At 53.4% G+C, this 18,676-nt stretch overlaps 1 protein-coding gene across 1 annotated transcript; it reads left to right on the top strand.

Annotated features, from left to right (window-relative positions):
* Positions 1-3,843: 3,843 nt before the first annotated feature.
* On the top strand, positions 3,844-15,540 carry KDM8 (lysine demethylase 8). The gene is made up of 7 exons (XM_065893406.1): positions 3,844-4,317; positions 6,619-6,785; positions 8,207-8,339; positions 10,079-10,123; positions 14,236-14,385; positions 15,191-15,283; positions 15,376-15,540. The coding sequence occupies exons 1-7, from the start codon at positions 3,850-3,852 to the stop codon at positions 15,538-15,540; spliced, it is 1,221 nt and encodes a 406-aa protein (XP_065749478.1). The 5' UTR covers positions 3,844-3,849.
* Positions 15,541-18,676: the final 3,136 nt, after the last annotated feature.

Raw genomic sequence — 18,676 nt, 5'->3', positions numbered from 1 at the left:
CTGCACTTACTTTAGGACAGGCCCAGGAAGAGGCACCTCAAAAATAATAACAAGCGAGAAAGGTACACCCTTCTCTTATGTGAAGTGATAGGATTTTCTTATCTGTAGAATGGGGAGAATAATAATTCCTTCCTCAGAGTTTTCTTGAGAGTTAACCCAGATGTGCAACTTCATCGTGTGCTGGCTTGTGATCTTGTGGCTCTGGTCCCTCATTTATAAGATCATGGATTTGTGAGCTAGACTGCCTGAGTTTCAAATTTCTGCTCCACCTCTTATTAGCTGAATTGCTTTGGGACATCATTAACTTCTCTGCTTTAGCTTCCTTATCTGTAAGATGGAGATGATAATACATAGAGCTTCTGTAAGAATTAAGAGTATATATAAAGTGCTTGGAGCATTCCTGGCTTTACAGCAAAGGCTTTGTAAGTACTTTATCAGCTTCGTAGGGTCATTGTGGGGGTGAAATGAGGCAAGTATTCTGTCTGCTGAAATGAGCTGAAATGGAGCCCAGCAATAGGAATGGCTTGTCCGAAGCACCCTCAGGGACCATATCTCTAGCAACCTTCACACATCTTTGTTTCTCTATCTACTGCTAACGTCTTCACACACATTAGAGCTGAAGGGAACCATGCTTTCTCCTCCTGTTCTTTGGTGTGAGTTATAGATGGAGTCCCAGCATGTCCAGGGAATCTGGTAGGAGTGTTTATTATCTGTTGCTGCATAACACATCTCCATAAATTTAGTGACTGCAAAACAACACACACGTATTATCTCTGTTTCTGTGGCTTGGGCGTCTGGACAGGGTTCAGCTGGGTCATCTACATCAGGGTCTCTCACAAGGCTCCAGTTATGGTGTCAGGGCTGAGCTCTCATCTGAAGGCTCAGCTGGACAAGGATATAAGTGCCTGTGGTTGTTGGCAAAATTCAGTTCCTGGAGGGCTGCTGGACTGAGGCCCTCAGTTCCTAGCTTGCTGTTGGCTCTAAGCCACCCTCAGTTCTTTGCCACATGGGCCCCTCCAACAGGGCCACTTGCTTCATCAATGTGTGCAAACCAAGAAGGCAGTAGAGAAAGTCTGCCAGCAAGATGGAAGGTCCAGTCTTATGTGACCTGATCCCAGAAGTGGCATCTCGTCACTTTTGCCATCTTAGACCAAAAGTAAATAGCTACACATACCAAACCTACACACCTGTTGGTTAGAGGCAAGTAATAATAGTTTTCTATTGCTGATATAACAAATTATCACAAACGTGATGGCTTAAAACAATAAAAATTTGCTAGCTTACAGTTCTATAGGTTAGAAGTTAAACATGGAACTAAAATCAAGGTCTCAGCAGGGCTGCATTCCCTTCTGGAAGCTCTAGGGGGCAACATTTCCTTGCCTTTTCCAGCTTCTAGAGACCACCCACATTCCTTGGTTTGGGACCCCCTTCCTCCATCTTCAGAGCTGGCAACATTGCATTGCTAACAATTCTGTAATCACGTCTCGCTCTGACTCTGACTTTAGCCAGGAAGGATCCTTTCAAGGACTCCTGTGTTAGGTTGGGGCCAGCCAGGTAATCCAGTATAATCCTATCTCACAGCCCTTATTCTTCATCACATCTGCAAAGTCCCTTTTGCCATGTTAGGTAACAGACTCACAGGTTCTGGGGATTAGGATGTGGACATCTTTGGGGGACGTTATTCTGCCGACCACTCAAATCACAGGTCCTGCCTGTACTTAAGGCGGTTAGATAAGAGTGTTCGTAACAGCAAGCAGGGATCATTGGGCTCTCTTGCACCTTAGGGTGACTTTCTTCCCTCACAAGAAGCGGAGCATGTGATGGGGCTTTATCACAGGCAAGTCTTCGTTCTTGCCTTCACCATCCACCAGTGGCTCTTGAGTGTCAGTTACTTTTAAGGGTCAAATAAGGTTCTTTTATTATTAACCACAGAAACCCTGGTTGACATAAGCAAGAAGAAATTTCTTGGGAGACTGTGGGGCCCACAGAATCGACGGAAAGCTGGAGACCTGGGCTTGGAAAGGACAAGAACTAAAGTGCATCCTAGGAATTGCGGACAATAATTGTGAGGCCCTAGCAAGAATAGTCTGGTCCAGAAACTGCCACTAGGACAAAATGAAATGCCAGCTATCTCTGGTCAAGTTGACCTACTTAAAGTTCACATTCAAAGGAGGCAACTCATTGTCTAGCTTGGGTCACATACCCACCCCTTGGCAACATCCCACCAGACTGATCTCAGTGGGTATGATGGAATTTCTCAAAAGGAGATGGAGGTATGTTGTCAAGAAAGAGAAGAGGATTCTGAGCCACCAGAACTCAACAAATACCCTCTACTATGTTCTCTGCCATCTATTTCCTCAATAATAGAAGGAAGTTATTGCTTCATTCAGGGCAGGATAACTGCTGCAACAAGCATCATCAACACTGTAGTGGCTAAACACAATACAAGTTTATTTTTTGCTCCGGAAGCATTCCAGTATGGATATTCCTAGTTGGGGGGCTGTCTTATGGCTCTGCCATCCCCCAAGGCCTCAGAGTCTTTAGCTTCCAGCCAGTGGATAGGGAAAGTGTGGAGGATCATACAGGAAGTGTTTATGGACCAGGCCTGGAAGGGTTATACGTCACTTCCATTCATTAACTGGAACAAGGTGCCGTGGTCACATCTAATTACAAGTGAGAAATGGAGTCTAACTGTGTGTCCAGGAAGAAGATGGAATGGGCTTTGGTGAGCTTAAAGCAAGAGTTTGTTTTTGTAGTAAAGTTTTATTGGGACACACCATGCCCATTTGTTTACATACTGTATAAAGCTGCTTTCACACTACAGTGACAGAGTAGTACCAACAGTGACCGTATGGCCTGCAAAGCCTAAAATATTTGATATCTGGCCCTTTACAGATAAAGTTTGTCGACCCCCAGCGTAGAGCAGTCTCTGCAAAAAGCGTGATGGTCCCTATTTCTTAGTATCAGATGCGATAGGGCATATAGCAGCTGTTAGTACAATACCTACAATATTGTAGTGCAAATAAATCACCATAAGTTGTGAGCCGTAGAACGTATTCACATATTAGTACTTATTCCTAGAGATTGGCCTGCCATCTCTATATAATGTCCAGGCTAAAGTCACTAAAGGCACCAACTGTGATAAACCTTTTCGTATAGGGTTTATGTATTTCCGGGTTTCCTCCAGAGACGTTAAGATCTCATTCTTTCAGTAGTCTTAATTGAGTGCCTACTATGAGCTTGACTCTGCAAGAAACTCAAGGGCTATTCAAACCCAAAACTCTCTCAGAGAATCTTGGCAGGCTTCACATAGGGGATCATTTAAGTTGGGCCTTAAAGGTTGGATAGGAGTTTGCCAGAGAAGAGGGGTGTTGGAGGCATTTCAGACAAGAATAATACATGTTACTCTCTGAACAAATATGGGTCCGGTGCCCACCGTGTGCCTAGTGTTACGCCAGGCCCTGAAGATGCAGTGGTGACACCAGACAGATAGGGACCCTGCCCTCACAGGTGCCCTCACAGGGCGGAGAAGACCATTGTTGAAGAATCAGTGCAGATGAGATGTGTGTTACATGGGACAAGTCCGGAAGCCTTGGTAACCTATAGGGGTCCAGGTCTGTGCGTGGTCTCTCTCTCGGTCTCTCTCTTTTTTTAGGAAAATAGTTTATATATATTTAAAATTTCAGTGGTTGACACTTTGGCCACTGGATGTCATCACAGATCTAGCTTGTTTTCCCCCAGTCTTATTTTATGAAAATGTAGAACTGTAAATACGTAGGCATACAACGTGGTGTTTTGCTGTAACTTATCTTTCCCCCCAGCACTCATCGGACTGAGCCGGCTGGGCCGATGGCGGGGCCGGGCGCGCTCTGGGAGGCCCTCTGGGCACTCCTGCCCCGCACGAAAGAGGAGCTGAATCTGGAGCTGGGAGAGAAGGTGGAGGGCAGCGTGGTGATGCTGCTGCAGGAAGCCGCTGAGCTCCTCTACGGGGACAGGAGGCAAGAGTGTCTGCAGACCTGCGAGGCGCTGCTCGACTACTCCTGGGAGAAGCTCAACACAGGGCCCTGGCAGCACGTGGACAAGGGCTGGCGGCAGGTGTACTCCTTCGGCTGCCTCCTGAAAGCCGTGTGTCTGTGCGCGCCGCCGGGAGATGCTGCCTCCGTGGCCGCCGCCCTGAAAGCCTGCGACATGGGCCTGCTGATGGGGGCGGCCATCCTTGGGGACATCCTCCTTAAAGTCACTGCCGTCCTCCAGAAGCACCTGCTCTCTGGGAAAAGGCCCGCCCCCAGCCCGAGCCAGGAGCCGCTTGGCATAAAGGTATCCGGGGGCGGGGGGGTGGGCAACCGCCACTGACCGCACCCAACAAAATCCATCAGCCCTGTTTTCCTAGAAGTCACAGGTCAGCTCTCCCCTGGGCTGAAGCCCCTGGCATGCTGACCCCTCTGGTTGAAAAATGGCATCTCCATTGATTTGGAAATGGAACAGCCTCTTGTCTCAATTTTTTTTTTCCCCAGTTTGTGCAAAAGCAGTGCCCCTTGGGGGGAGCAGGAGGGTAAAAGCTTTGTGGTTCCTGAGAGAAATGGCTCAGAGGGATTGTGTGGCCGAGCCCTGCAGCCAGCGGGAGCCCTTCTCTTTCAGCTTCTTCCTGGCCCCTTGGCTGAGGTGTCACCCACTTTCCTGGCTGCCTCTGTCTTTGTGCTGCTGAGTTTGGATGAGATACTACAACTCACGTGACTGATCCTGACGTGGTCCTGCCCTTTAGATACTTCATCGTGTCCTCACTGGTATCTAAGTGCATGTGCCAGAGAATACCCCACAGTCACTGAGGATGGTTTCCTCAGGCTTCACATCCCAGCACTGACACATGGACCCACTCACAGCACCTCTGGGCAAGTCAGTCACCTCCTCTGAGCCTCAGTTTCTGTAAAGTAGCAAAGTGCTGACCCCCAGAAAAAAGGGGCTGAGACTGTACTGGACACTGGGTGAGGGAGTTACGGGGTGTTTTCGACAGTTTTCTAAATATTTTCTTGTTTCAGAATTCCCTACAGTGAGCATTATTTTTCTATAAGAATAATGCAAATGGATGTCATACATCATACATGTAACTGAAATAAAAAGTGAGCCTATAAACAGGGAAGAGAAATTTGCAGCAAAGCTGTCAGAGAGGAGATATCTTTATTGTATAAGAATTATACAAATCAACAGGGGAGCAGAAAAAACTGGGCCCCAGGAGGTAGAGAGACCAGACACACGAACAGACTGTTCACAAGGAGGAAACAGATCTGTTAAACAAACATGTGGGAAATGTTCAACCTCACCTCTGGTTTAAACAAACAAACAAAAAAAGCAGCCATTCTTGGCTCTGAAACTATCAAATGAGATTTTATACAACACCCAGTGTTGCCAAGGGTGCCACAGGGCCAAGGGCATGGGGTGTTGGTGGACCTTTCAGAGGGTCGGGCAGACGTGCAGATCAAGGGACAAATATCTGTCCCCTTGGACCCAGGGGTTGCACCCACCCTTGCCCCGGCCAGGGCTGTCCCAAGGGATACGGCGGTGGCTTCATGGCCAAGGTGGTGTTCGCAGTCTGGGGCAGTGTATACGGTCAAGGGAGTGGCAGCTGCGTGGGTTCCCATTCCCGCGCCACCCCCCGCTGCCTGTGCCACCTCCCTTACTGAGCCCCAGCGGTGGCCCAGATGTGCCGGGAGCCAAGGGCGTGGTCCAGACGCCCGTCCTGGAGCTGACATTCTAGTGAGGCTGAAAAAGAAGGTCTTCTCCCAGGTGGTGAGAAAGGTGGGGAGGCTGCTTCAGACAGGGTGGTCAGGGAAGGCCTGTCTGACAAGGGAGTACAGGGAGGTCAAAGTCTACATGGGGACAGTGAGAAAAGAAGAGGCAAATACAAGGTCTTGCACATTGCCTGCAGGGAAGAATGTTAGCTGTCGCTGCCGCCACTGCGTGAGTGTAGAGAATGGGCTTGGGGTCCAGCAGGGGGAGCAGAGGGAGGCGCCAGGCGCCAGGCGCCAGGCGGCAGTGCTGGGTGCTTTACGTGTGAGGTCTCATCACCCAGTGGGGTTTAACGCGTGGGGAAACGGGCTCGGAGACAGTAACTTGTTCAGGTCCCGCAGCTGGGAGATGGTTAAGTAAATGATGAGGCAGCCACTCGAGACATTGCAAGGACTGAGTGACAGCATGGAAACTACTTTAGAGAAATTATTGGACAGAAGAGGCAGAGTTGCTTATTCATCGTGAATCTTAGAGTGGATCAGAGATGCATATGTGTGGACAGAGTGGGAAAGGAACATACAGTAATGAGAAGAATCCTGTATGTTAGATGGTGGAGTTTGGGATAGTAAGTTTTCCTCTATGAAAGCAATATATTAGTTTTATAATTAAACAAACATTTTAAATGAACCGGTAGAGAAGGAAACATCTTGGTATCGTGAAACGTCAGTAGTTGCAGTAGCAGCAGTAAAACTGACAATAAATGTTAACTCTTATTATTGTTACTGATGACACCTCGGCTGTCTTACTACCACTGATGCACATTCCTAGTGGAATGCCTCGAATCTTGGCCTTTCTGCAGTTGTCGCCATCTTGTTTTGTCTTAATTTTGAACAGAAAGCAAGGAATGACCACGTTCCGATTCCAGATATGACGTCAGAAAGAACGGTGCCCCGGCTTCACTGTCCATCCCTCCAGTATTTCAGGAAGCATTTTTTGGATCCAGGGAGGCCTGTGATCTTGGAAGGAGTGGCCAACCACTGGCCGTGCATGAAGAAGTGGAGGTGGGTGTCTGCTGAGGGCGTGTGGTTTCTCTTCCCAATTTAGCATCCCCAGAGACCCCCAAATTCCTCCTCCCATCCCCAAGTGAATACAGCCCCACGGACACTTCACTGGCAGTGAAGTGAGATGGATGGCCTAGGGGTTAAACAGGCATTAAAGGCACAGTGCTCTGAAGCGATGCCAGAGCTTGTAAGATTCTTAGCTTCTACAGCTTGCCGGCCCTAAGCAGTTTTTAAGGAGTGCATCGTGGAAGTCCAATGTTAAGTCCGTTATGCAGTTTTGCAGGATCTCAGGAATTCTGTGGAGTTTCTTAGGGGTTCCTGAGCCTTGAGAGTAGAAATAAGAACCCAAGGGCTTCCCTGGTGACACAGTGGTTAAGAGTCTGCCTGCCAATGCAGGGGACACGGGTTCGATCCCTGGTCCGGGAGGATCCCACATGTCGCGGAGCAACTGGGCCTGTGGGCCACAACTACTAGAGCCCACGCAACTAGAGCCCGTGCTCCGCAGCAGGAGAGGCCACTGCAATGAGAAGCCTGCACACCCCAACGAAGAGTAGCCCCCACTCTCTGCAACTAGAGAAAGACCGCAAGCAGCAACGAAGACCCAATGCAGCCCAAAATAAATAAATAATTAATTTTAAAAAAACAAAAAATAAAAACCCAAGACAGCCCCACGCCCTCTGCGTGGGCTCCAAGGGCTCCTGTGTTTATTCTCTCCTCATGTCTGTTTCCAGTCCCTCCTCAGATTCATGGTGGAGAGGTCAGATCAGGCAGCTGGACAGTAGCCGAATTTTGAAATGAGGAGGCGTGTCTCAGGCAGGTGGATGGAGCCAGGCTGTCTTGTGGCAGTGGTTTTGCGGAGGGAGTGGTTCCCGCTGACACTTGTGTGCTTGGCCACGCAAGGCGGGCACATGCCATGTCTTCCCTCATTGTCCCCTCCCTGGTTCCTGTGCGACGGGCACTGTCATCAGATCCACAGTTTGCAAACGGGGAACAAGGGCTCAGAGAGGCGAAGGGACTTGCCACAGGTCCCCTGGTGGGTGACAGGCAGGGCTGGACTCGGCACCAGGCCACCGGAGCTGAGGACCCAGGCCCCTCACCACCCCACACTGTCCTCCACGGGCCCAAAGAAGATCTCTCTGCTTGTGACAGGGCGAGCAAAGAGAGAAGTTGAAAGGCGCTAGGCAAGCAGGGAAATAGAGCTGCCCAGCGAGACCCAGATTCATTGGTTGTATCTGCAAAGCTGCCCAGCGCCAGGTGGGCAGGTGACCTCGCCTCTCTTGCACCTGTGTCTCCTCAGCAGTGAATTGGGTCTTCCTCCACCTCGTCTGTGCCAATGAAAGGAGACCAGCGTAGCACATTTAGCAGGGCACCCAGTGGGTGTTAGCATACGATGGCAATGCCGATCCCTGTTTTCCGAATAGTCTGGAGTACATCCAAGCAATCGCTGGCTGCCGCACCGTCCCAGTAGAGGTCGGTTCCAGGTACACGGACGAGGAGTGGTCCCAGACGCTCATGACTGTCGATGAGTTCATCAGCAAGTACATCGGGAATGAGGTGTGTCGTTTGACTCCTGCCCCCTAATACTTAGGAGGGAGGGGACGCGTTACATTTGGGCAAATAACTTCCATGTGTCACCAGGGGAGGTTTTGGAGGAGTCAAGAAGCCATTCTTTAAGGGCCTGTGGTCAGTAGGCTGGCCAGCACGAGAAAGGCAGGCGGGACATAAGGTTCCCATTTCAGGCCCTTTGTTTTTTGGAGGTTTTGTTTGTTTGTTTGGGTTTCTTGATTACAGTTTAGTGGGTTTTGGTATATTCACAAGATTGTGCAACCATCACCACTATCTAATTCTAGAACATTCTCATCACCCCAAGGAAACCCCGTACTCACTAGTAGTCACTTCCCATATCCCCTTCCCCACCATCCCCAGGCAACCACGAATCTGCTTTCTGTTTCTATGGATTTGCCAATTCTGGACATTTCACATAATTGGAATCATATAATATGTGACGACCTGTGTCTGGCTTCTTCTATTTAGCATAACGTTTTCAGGGTTCATCTCTGTCGTAGCACGTACCAGTCCTCCGTGCCTGTGTATGGCCGAATACTATCCCTTTGATGGATAGACCACATCTTGTTTGTCCATTCCTCAGTGGATGGCCATTTGGGTTGTGTCCACTTCTTGGCTGATATGAAAAATGCTGCTGTGAACATCCACGTACACATTTTTGTGCGGACATGTGATTCTGTTTCTCTTCGGTGTATACGAGGAGTGGAATTGCTGGGGCAGATGGTAGCTCTGTGTGTAACCTTTTGAGGAACTGCCAGATTGTCTTCCAAAGCAGCTGCACCATTTTGTCATTTCTTACAGTGAGGGCCTGGGGTGTCTTCCTCTTCCTGATACCTGTTGGCCACTCTGGCCGCAGTTGGGGTCAGTGGTGCCCAGCATCCCATCTGCCCCGCCCCCATCTGACCCTTGCAGAGGCCCTCGGGCATCTTCAAAGAACCCCTGAGCGTCGGGGAGCCCGGTTTGTAAAGCACTGATCTTTCAACTCATCTGATGGGTAGAAATTTTCACAAAATGATCATCTCCAGTGCAGGCAGTTGTAGGAAAGTGGACTCTCACATTAACGCTGGTGAGATTGTAAATGATGTGACGTTTGGGAAAACACCGTGGCAGAAGCTACTGAGATTTAAAATCCACGTACTCCCTGACTGCACTGTTCTCCTCTTGGAAGCCTGTAAACGTCAGGACCAGAGCATTCAGCTGTTTATTGAAACACCGCGGCAGAACCACCCCAGTGTCCACCAGCAGGGGGATGGTTGAATGAATAATGATGCATCCTGTCTCTAAAGCATGCATCCATCAAAAGAATGAGTCACATATGCATGTATTGACCTGAAGAGGTAGTCACGATATATCATGAAATGAAAAATGCAGACTTCACAGTAATACATATTGTATGATTCCATTTTTATTTTTAAAAAATCCTTACGTGTGTACAGCCCCTTCACGTTTCATGTGAGAAAACTGAGCCCCGGGGCTCAGGGTGACTTACTCAGGGCGGAGGCAGGGCCAGATCCTGAGTCCCCCCATCAGCCCAGTCTTGCTGGCTGGCAAGGGATCACATTCGCCCCCGGGTCGGAGGAGGGGGTACCAAGCAGGCCGGACACGAGGGCCCTCCAGGTGACGCCTAGGACAGGGTGCTGAGAGCCAGCCACACGGGCAGCTCCGAGGAGGTGTCCCGCGACTAACGGGGCTTTTCTGTGTCGCCTCTGGTCTCTCCCGTGGAGTAGCCGAAGGACATCGGGTACCTTGCTCAGCACCAGCTCTTTGACCAGGTAAGTCCGAGCCCCTCTACCCTTCACCCTCTCACCTCCTCCCACCTCCCTTCCTAGGCACTGGCCCCGGAGGGTTGGAAAGGGGTCGCAGCCTCGTTTGCTCCCCAGTGGTACTGCCCCCTGCGGTGAGCAGGGAGGCCCCTGTGCCGCTACCCGTGCCCTACTCGCCAGCAGACAGCAGGGGAGCAGAGCAGGCCCTAGGATGGCCCCCAGGGGATGGAGTCTAAAGCCCAGGTGTGGTCAGAACCGAGGAACAGGTCCCCCAGGTGAGGGTGGCAAGCTGTGACCTGACCCAGAACGAGCGAGTGGCCGCTGACCTGGACTCACAGAGTTCCCTGGGCAGGGCCTGGAGCCTCCCTGACCACCTTTCGGTCGTCCGCTTACGAGGCAGGCTCCCCGCACCTGGGCCTGTGCGCTGTGGCAGGGCCCGGGTTCCACTCCTCTGGGTACCCTGACTGGCTGGATGGAGGACCCTCAGGACGAACTGGTGGAGACTGAAAGAGGAGGGGGCCGTGGGCTGGAGCTGAGGGGAGGAGCAGGGCTCGAGGCCAAGGCCGGTCCCAGGGAGAGGCACCTCATGAGCCAGGGTCGGAGGGCAGAACGAACCCCACGTGCTGGGCGTGTCCACCAGCGTGAGAGGGTTTGGTCAGAAAAGCAGAGCGGGAAGCCGAAGAGGGAGGCTGGGGCCAAGCTGGCAGGGCCTTGAAGGCCAGGCCAAGACAGCAAGGAGCCTGGGACGTTTGTGAGCTGGAGGGTTCCCACTCCGAGGTGGTATTCCCAGGAGAATCCAACAGGGGCGCCGGGGGATGCAAGGAGAGCGCCCAGGGGAAGAAGAGGGACGGTGGCAGGCTGCGCTAGCTCTGTCTCCGTCACACGTCCTCCCCTGAGACCGACCAGGTGTGGCCCAGACAGCGCCAGCGTCTGGCTTTTAGAGGTGCAGGGTCCATCCTGGGCCGCACCCAGATCAATGGCACCAGCATCACCCGTCACCCAGACCTGCGTCAGGTGGGGCCCGTAGCCACCAAATGCAGAGCTGGGGAGGTGCTGGCAGGAACCAGGACCGGCTGGCTCGTGGGGAGTGAGGAAATGGGGCTGTGCAGTGCTGTGCAGGATGGCCGTAGCTGAGTTGGCAAAGGACAGGAAGAAAGGCCGCAGAAGGCGAACAGGGATTGTCTGCAGGGGGCGAGAGGACGAGGGGGTCCCTCCCTCTCTTTTCTGCGGTTTCCAAATCATCTATAATGAGTATGTATAGTCCTCAAAACGGGAAGAACAGAGACTTTGTTTTCAAATGCAAACAAAGCAGAACAAAGTGAAGCGTAGCGTGAATCAGATTCGTCCTGCGCTTTCAAAGCCGTCCAGTTAGGATGCCGAAACGCTCAGAGGAGGGCTCGCCCTGGGGAATGACCGGGCAGTTGGGCTTGCCGTCCACCCCTTGCCTCATCCCCCGCTCTCCTCTTCGCTCTGTACTTGGGGGGGTGGCCCAGGCTGCGACCCTGATGGCGGGCAGGAGATGGCTGCTTTGTAGGCCCCTGTGCACCGGCGCTGAACCCTGCCCTGGGGACGCAGGGACAAAGGAGACAGTCGCTCTCCTGCCCCGTGGACCTGAAAAACACACGTATCTGATGGTAATGAGCCCCTTGAAGGAAAGGAGAAATGTACCCTACAAAGGAGGCTGGGCGGGGCAAGGGCTCTTTCCATCTGATGGTCAGGGAAGGGGTCTTGGAGAGGTGATGTCTGAGCAAGAGCCCGAAAGATGAGCAGTAGGTACCCCGCCACATGGCAGATATTTTGCCCGTTTCTTTTTTATTGGGTTGTTGGTCGTCTTATTTTGAATTTTAGAAATCCTTTATATATGTTCTGGATGCAAGCTAGTTGTCAACCGTAAGCATTGTGGGTATTTTATCCCTGTCATCAACTTGCATTTTATTTTCTTCTCGTGTCTAAAAGGACATGACAAGCGCCATGCCAGCTGGGAGAGCAGCAGGTGTGAACTTTCACCTTCAAGGGGCAGGAGAGTTTTCAGTGTGGCCAGAGCCGAGCGCATGAAGGGGAGGGAAGTGGCAGATGGGGCCTGAGAGAGAGATCAGGGCTGGAAGAAGGATGGTTTTCTTAATGTGAAGGGAAGTATTTCCAGGATGGCTGTGGCACTGTCTGGGGAGGAGTTGAAGTGACAGGTGTGGAAGCAGGGAGACCACTAGAAGGCTGCTGCAGCGGTCTAGGGAGAGCTGACGCCGTGCGTGGAGAGACGGGGTTAGGACGTGTGTGAGCTGCCAGCACCTGACGTGGTGGGCGTGCAGAGATCGAGGGAAAGGGAGCAGCCCAGGAAGACTCCTAGGTTTGGGACCCGAACCACTCGTTAGATGGAGCTGAGGCATCCGGGGGGACTCGGCAGATGCGGTCTTGGCCAGGCCTTACGCCACAGCTGCCCAGAGCGGGCAGTGCTGGGCGGGAGGCGAGGTCAGGGGTTGGGTGTGTGCCCTGAACAGGGAAGACCTGGGTCATTCGGGGTCAGGACCACAGCCAGTGGGAAGCTGGGGTCCCTGTCCTGACCAGGGGGCCCCATTTGGGGATGTGCCAGCCTTCGGGAGCTGCGGGTCCAAAGTTATAGGGGGGCAGGTGGTGATGGGGCCACGTGGGCTGTGTCCTCTTGCCCAGGCTTCCCCATGTGAGGACTCGTGGGTCCTGAGTCCTGTCCTTTCTTGCTAAGTAAAGAAAAGGGGGATTCAAATTGATCAGGCCCCTGCCACATGATCTCTAGAGACCAGCCTGTCCTATCCCCTGGTCTCAGTCACAGTGGGGCTCGGCCTCCCAGGGCCCCTGGAAGCCACAGGTCAGCTTAGCTCCCTGTCCCGGAGCAGCTTCCCCGGGAGCCCTAACTTCACAGCCTCCCGGAGGCCCCTGATGCTGCCACGCGAAGGGGCAGCACAAGCTCACTTCCAACTGGGTCAAAGTCCATGAATGGTTTTAAGACTTCCACACTTGACCACGTCGCTTTTTTTTTCTAACCCAATTTTTATTTTTTGTTTGTTTGTTTATTTTTGGCTGCATTGAGTCTTCGTTGCTGCCTGTGGGCTTTCTCTAGTTGCGGCAAGTGGGGGCTACTCTTTGCTGTGGTGCACGGGCTTCTCACTGCAGTGGCTTCTCTTGTGGCAGAGCACGGACTCTAGGCGTGTGGGCTTCAGTGGTTGTGGCTCGCGGGCTCTAGAGCACAGGCTTAGTAGTTGTGGCGCACGGGCTTAGTTGCTCCGCGGCATGTGGGATCTTCCTGGACCAGGGCTCGAACCCATGTCCCCTGCATTGGCAGGCGGATTCTTAACCACTGTGCCTCCAGGGAAGTCCTGACTACATTGCTTGATGCCACCAGCAGCCTGGCATGAGGGTGCCCCCTTTACCACATCCTCACCACCACTGTGTGTTACCACTTTTTCAACTTCTGCTAATTTGATCAGTGGGAAATGATGACAATGTTTATTGCTAATGAGACTGAAAGCCTTCTTTATATCTAATTCATCTTTATGCGTGATCTGGTTTTTGTCCTTTTCTTATTTGTATACCTTATGTATTGGGATCCTTATTATTCTTCCTTATTATTTTGTATGCACTCTCTACATTAACCTTCCTTTACCACAGTTCAAATGTTTCCCATTTTACTCCCCATCTTTGTATTAAGTAACTTCTCTTAAATGTACCAATTGTGATTGCTTTACCATTAGGAAATTTTGGAAAATCTTCCCTTCCAGAGATTTCATTAACTGCTCAGTCCCATTTTCTTTTTGTTTTTCTTTAATTTGATGTTCTAAAATTAGAAAATTGCAAGCTGGTTTACTTTTAGGTACAAAGCAGTGGTATCAGGTTTTTAAGAAAAGGAAACAAAGTTAAAATGCATATGACGTGGAAAGAAATCTGAAACTAAAATTATAACCCTTCCCTAGCAATTATGTATTTACTTTTTAAAATTGATTTTTAAACTCCTATACAGAAAATGTGGCTACAGTCATATTATTACACAAGAAGAGAGTGTGTATCGGCCTTCTGGGAGAGTCAGTGGACTTCTAGGCTGCTGTGTCCCACAGGCCTGGTCTTGAACCTCCATGTCTGCTCTGACCCTACAGATCCCGGAGCTGAAGCAGGACATCAGCATCCCTGATTATTGCTGCCTGGGCGCCGGGGAGGAAGAGGAGATCACCATCAACGCCTGGTTCGGTCCCCAAGGCACCGTCTCCCCGCTTCACCAGGATCCCCAGCAGAACTTCCTAGCCCAGGTTGGAGCTGCTCAGAACATTGGCCTTCCCCCTCCTCCTGGCCCAGCCACACGTGGCCTGGCCACATTGTCCACATTTAAACACTAAAGAGATGAACCACTGACAGGGACATGGACAGAAGTGAAAACAGAGAAAGAAAGGTACCAGGCCTCAGCGGGGGGCCCTCTGCCTGGTCGGGGCGGCTTCCAGACATGGCTCCTGCATCGTCTGGGTTCCCAGACGCCTCCTGAGGGCAGAGTGGGGCCGGGCGCCATCTCCGGGTGGAGCAAGTGCCCCGACGGCTGCCTCTCCCCTGCCGTCCATCAGAACCAGGCCAGCTTCTCCTGCCAGAACCCTCCAAATACGGGGAAGCTGCTCAGCCAGTGGGTGGTTTTATGGAGACCCAGATAGAGCAGCGCGCACACGTGCGTGCATGTTGTAAGGGGAGGGGCACCTGTTGTAAAACCACCTTCCATCGCAGGCAGAGAGGTTTGACAAGTGAGAGTGTTCTTCCAGCCCGGGGACCAGTCCCCAGAGGCAGCAGAGGGGCCGGGAGCCAGACCGCCTCTCAGCCTTGCGAACGTGGCCATTCACTTAACCTCTCTGTGCCTCCATATCGTCACCTGTAAAATGCGGGGAAAGGATAAACCGCCTCGGAGGGTTGTGCCGAGGCTCAGAGTTAATACACATACAGCACTGAGACAGCGGTGCCACCGTCGAGTGCCTGTTAGCAACAGTAGCGAAGGCAGTGACTCCTAACCTGACGTGTGTGCTGGGCGCGGGGCGGCCGGGCACCTGCTGAGGAGGGCGGCTCTCTTCCTTGCAGGTGATGGGCAGGAAATACATCCGGCTGTACTCCCCGCAGGAGTCAGAGGCCCTGTATCCTCATGACACGCACCTTCTTCACAACACGAGCCAGGTGGGCCTGGAGGACCCGGTGGGACCCACCGTTTCCCCTCCTCCACACCCCGTCTCTGAGAGCAGGCCAGTGACTTCCTTCGCTTTCCTCAGGTTGACGTGGAGAACCCCGACGTGGAGAAGTTCCCCAGGTTTGCCGAGGCCCCATTCCTGTCCTGCATCCTGTCTCCGGGAGAGATCCTCTTCATCCCGGTGAAGTACTGGCATTACGTGCGGGCTCTGGACTTGAGCTTCTCGGTCAGCTTCTGGTGGTCGTAGCCCGAGAGGAGGGTGCCCGGCAAGCAGACGCGCTCGTGGTCACACATCCTCCACCCTGTGCCCGGCCCAGCCTGCGCCTAAGGACTCGCTCGCCTTGGCACACGCAGGGCGAGGGGTGCCCAGGCCAGTGTGGCAGCAGAGGCAGGCGGGTGGGACCCCAAAGGGACATTCCCGGCCCACAACCCGCACAGAAGCTCCGGGGCTCTGAGGTTGGCTGCCTGCATTCAAGCCTGGCCCTGTCGCTTAACCGCTGCGTGATGTGGGCCAAGGAACTCCACTGTGTGTGTCTCCATCTGGGGAACAGGGCAGCGCTAGTCCTCACCACAGAGGGCTCTGGGGACGTGGTGTGGGCAGAGCTGCGCAACAGACCTCAGCCACTGTCAGCAGCCTTCCTGATTATTACTGTTGTAAATACTGGCCTGTCAGGACAGCCACGGCCCGCAGGCTCTGGAGCGGGGTGGCCGTGGCCTGGTCACGGGGGCGCTCAGCTCAGGCCTCTGCTGGGCAGTGGGGAGCCGGGGGCAGTTTCTGTCTTGGTTACTGAAGTGTAACCTGCCTTCAGGGAAGCGCACAGCCCTGCCAGCTTGGCGAACTTCCCACTCCACACGCTCCCAGCAGCCAGGAACCACCTGGCGGCCCTCCTGCCCCTTGCTGCCGCCATCACCCGGGACCACTCCTCTCTGAAAGAGGGTTTTAGGCCAGGAGAGAGGCCCAGGCTTCAGACTTTCCATAAACACGTTTGTTTTGTTTGTATAAAACATGGGTGGTTCTGTTTGAATTTTGACCAGGTAAGGATGCTGGGGGCAGGGGTGTCACAGACCTGCAGGAACAGCTGCGGAGGCGGCCCAGGGCCATGCCTCTACCCACCAGGCCTCTCTCCCTCCGTGGCCACCTCATGTCTGCTGGTCTGACCTTGGCCTCAGTCTCTTCCCTCTTGTAGGTAGCCTTCTTCCCGGGGGGAGAAGATGGCCCCAGCAGGTCAACTCCAGATCCCAGCACCTCTACCCACAGCTCAGAAACCTCAGGGAAGGTTCTGACCATTGGGCCTGGGACCTTCGCCCATTCTGGGGCAATGCCATGGGGCAGGGAGTGGCTGCTCTGATTGGCGGGGCCTGGCTCACAGGCCCCCCCCGAGTTACTGTGAGAAGGGGGGTGGGAAGCATTGATGGGCAGCTAAAACTAGCTACTAATGTCCTCTGTAACCAGGCCAAGGAATTTGAACCTTATCATGTAGGTCTTGGGGCTTCAGCGTTTTGAGCAGAGAGATCATTAGAACATACGTTTGATTCTCGGCAGGGAAGAGGAGGGGCTGATGGGCAAAGCTGCAGGGAGGCTGTGGGTCTGACTCCGTGGGTGAGCCCGGGCGAATAAGAGAGCTGTTTAGAAAGGAATCGAGGGCTCTGTGAGCAGTTGCTTGTGAGGTCGTTTATTCCCCTACCCAGCATTATTGATAGTTATTTACCTCATTTTTCATATGAAGAATGTATAGCAAATATCAACGCCGCTGAAGGCAGTCAGGCATAAAATAGGGATGCCACCACGCCCACAGGCTCGCCATCAGTGAGGAGACGGGCTGCAGACGAGCCATAACTCCAGGGCTGCCTGCATAACCCCCACTCCTTCACCGGCTCCAGCTCCCACGGTGGCCCAGCCTTTAGGACCCCATCCATCCCAGCTGGCAGGTCCCACTCCTGACAAAAAGCGGTTCACCTGTAATGTCGTGGTTCTGAAGTTAGGGACTAGAGGAAGCGTTCATTAAAACATACTGAGGCCTGGCCGCCTCGAGCAAGTGTCCCTTGTCACATGGGAAGATGAAATCTTCATCTGCTCTCCGGGCAAGGCTCCCGTGTTGCTAGTATCCCGGCTGGAGGGCTGGCTTCAGCTCTGAGGGGTGTGGACTGAAGGCGGCTTAGAAGAAAGGTGCCAACCAGCTGCTCGCAGGGCCGAGGGGAGGTACAGGCACCCACCCACTGGAGCTGCAGAGAGGCCTGCTCAACACCGGAGTCCTGTGCCAGGCAGGGCGCGGCATCGAGCAGGATGGGGGCCCTGCCCTCCTTGTGTTTCATGCTCTTGGGGGAGTCCGGAGAGGAGACGGACAATAAAATAAGTAGTGCGGGTAGTGATGAGTGCCATGAAGGCAAGAGAACAGGGTGACGGTGGAATGTGGCAACAGGGGAGGGATTGGGGACATGACTTTCATAGCTGACGTCTGAGTAGAACCTTGAAGGACCTGGAGTCCAGAACTGACACTGAGATTTGAGGAAGGTGCTCCCAGCAGCAGGTGCAGCAGCCCCGAGGCAGGAAAGCCTTGGCCTTGGGAGAGAGGAAGGGGCTGGGGCAGCGTGAGCAGAATGCGCTGAGGGAAGGGGGAGGGCAGGGCCTGGACTGTGGCCGCGGGGGGAGGGACGAAGGTGCTAAGCAAGGAGAGACGAGGGCTGATCACATTGGTGTGTGAGAAGAGCCCAAAGGGGGAGACTGGAGGCCGGAAGAGCGGTCAGTGTCCCCGGTCCCGTAATTGCTGGAGTGACACGCTTGGGGCACCAGTGGGAGGGCAGAGCGGTGGGAGACAGGCTGTGCCCGGGGGCGGCAGGGCCGGATCACCAAGGCCTTGAGTGCCAGGCAAGTGCTCTGGAACTTGGGGTTAGGGCTTTGGTTGGGCCGTGCCAAGGGGTCCTCAGGAAGTTCATGCTGGCGTCACCGCAGGGGAGACTGGCAGCAGGAGGGCAGTGTCCCAGCGGCGGGTGCTCAGAGCTTCCTTGACACCTGCGTGGTGTGACCCTGCCTGGCCTTGACCGCCCAGCCACCTGCCCGGACAGGCAGGAGGGCCACGGCGTGCTGCTCTGCTTTTGGGCCCTGGCCTCCGGTCCCCCTTGTCCGGAACAGCATTGTGGAGGATGCCCTTTCTCCTGGGAATGCAGCCGTGGAGGGTGTGTCCTCCCGGGAATGCAACCTTCCTGGACCTGCATCTTGAGGACGCACAGAACAGCTGGAGCTGCTGTGCAGTGGCTGCAGCCCCCGCCGTGCCCGGGGAGTGGGTCTTCCCCGCCGGAATCCCCGAGCCCAGCGTCCGTGTTTTCTCAGACCCTCCCAAGAAACCCCTTTTCTGGGTAAGCTGGCTGGCGCTGGTTTCGGTGGC

This window comes from Phocoena phocoena, chromosome 15 (genome assembly GCF_963924675.1).
Source record: "Phocoena phocoena chromosome 15, mPhoPho1.1, whole genome shotgun sequence".
NCBI classification, from domain to species: domain Eukaryota; kingdom Metazoa; phylum Chordata; class Mammalia; order Artiodactyla; family Phocoenidae; genus Phocoena; species Phocoena phocoena.
The sequence above is the reverse complement of the archived record's forward strand: the minus strand, read 5'-3'. Positions and strand labels throughout refer to the sequence as shown.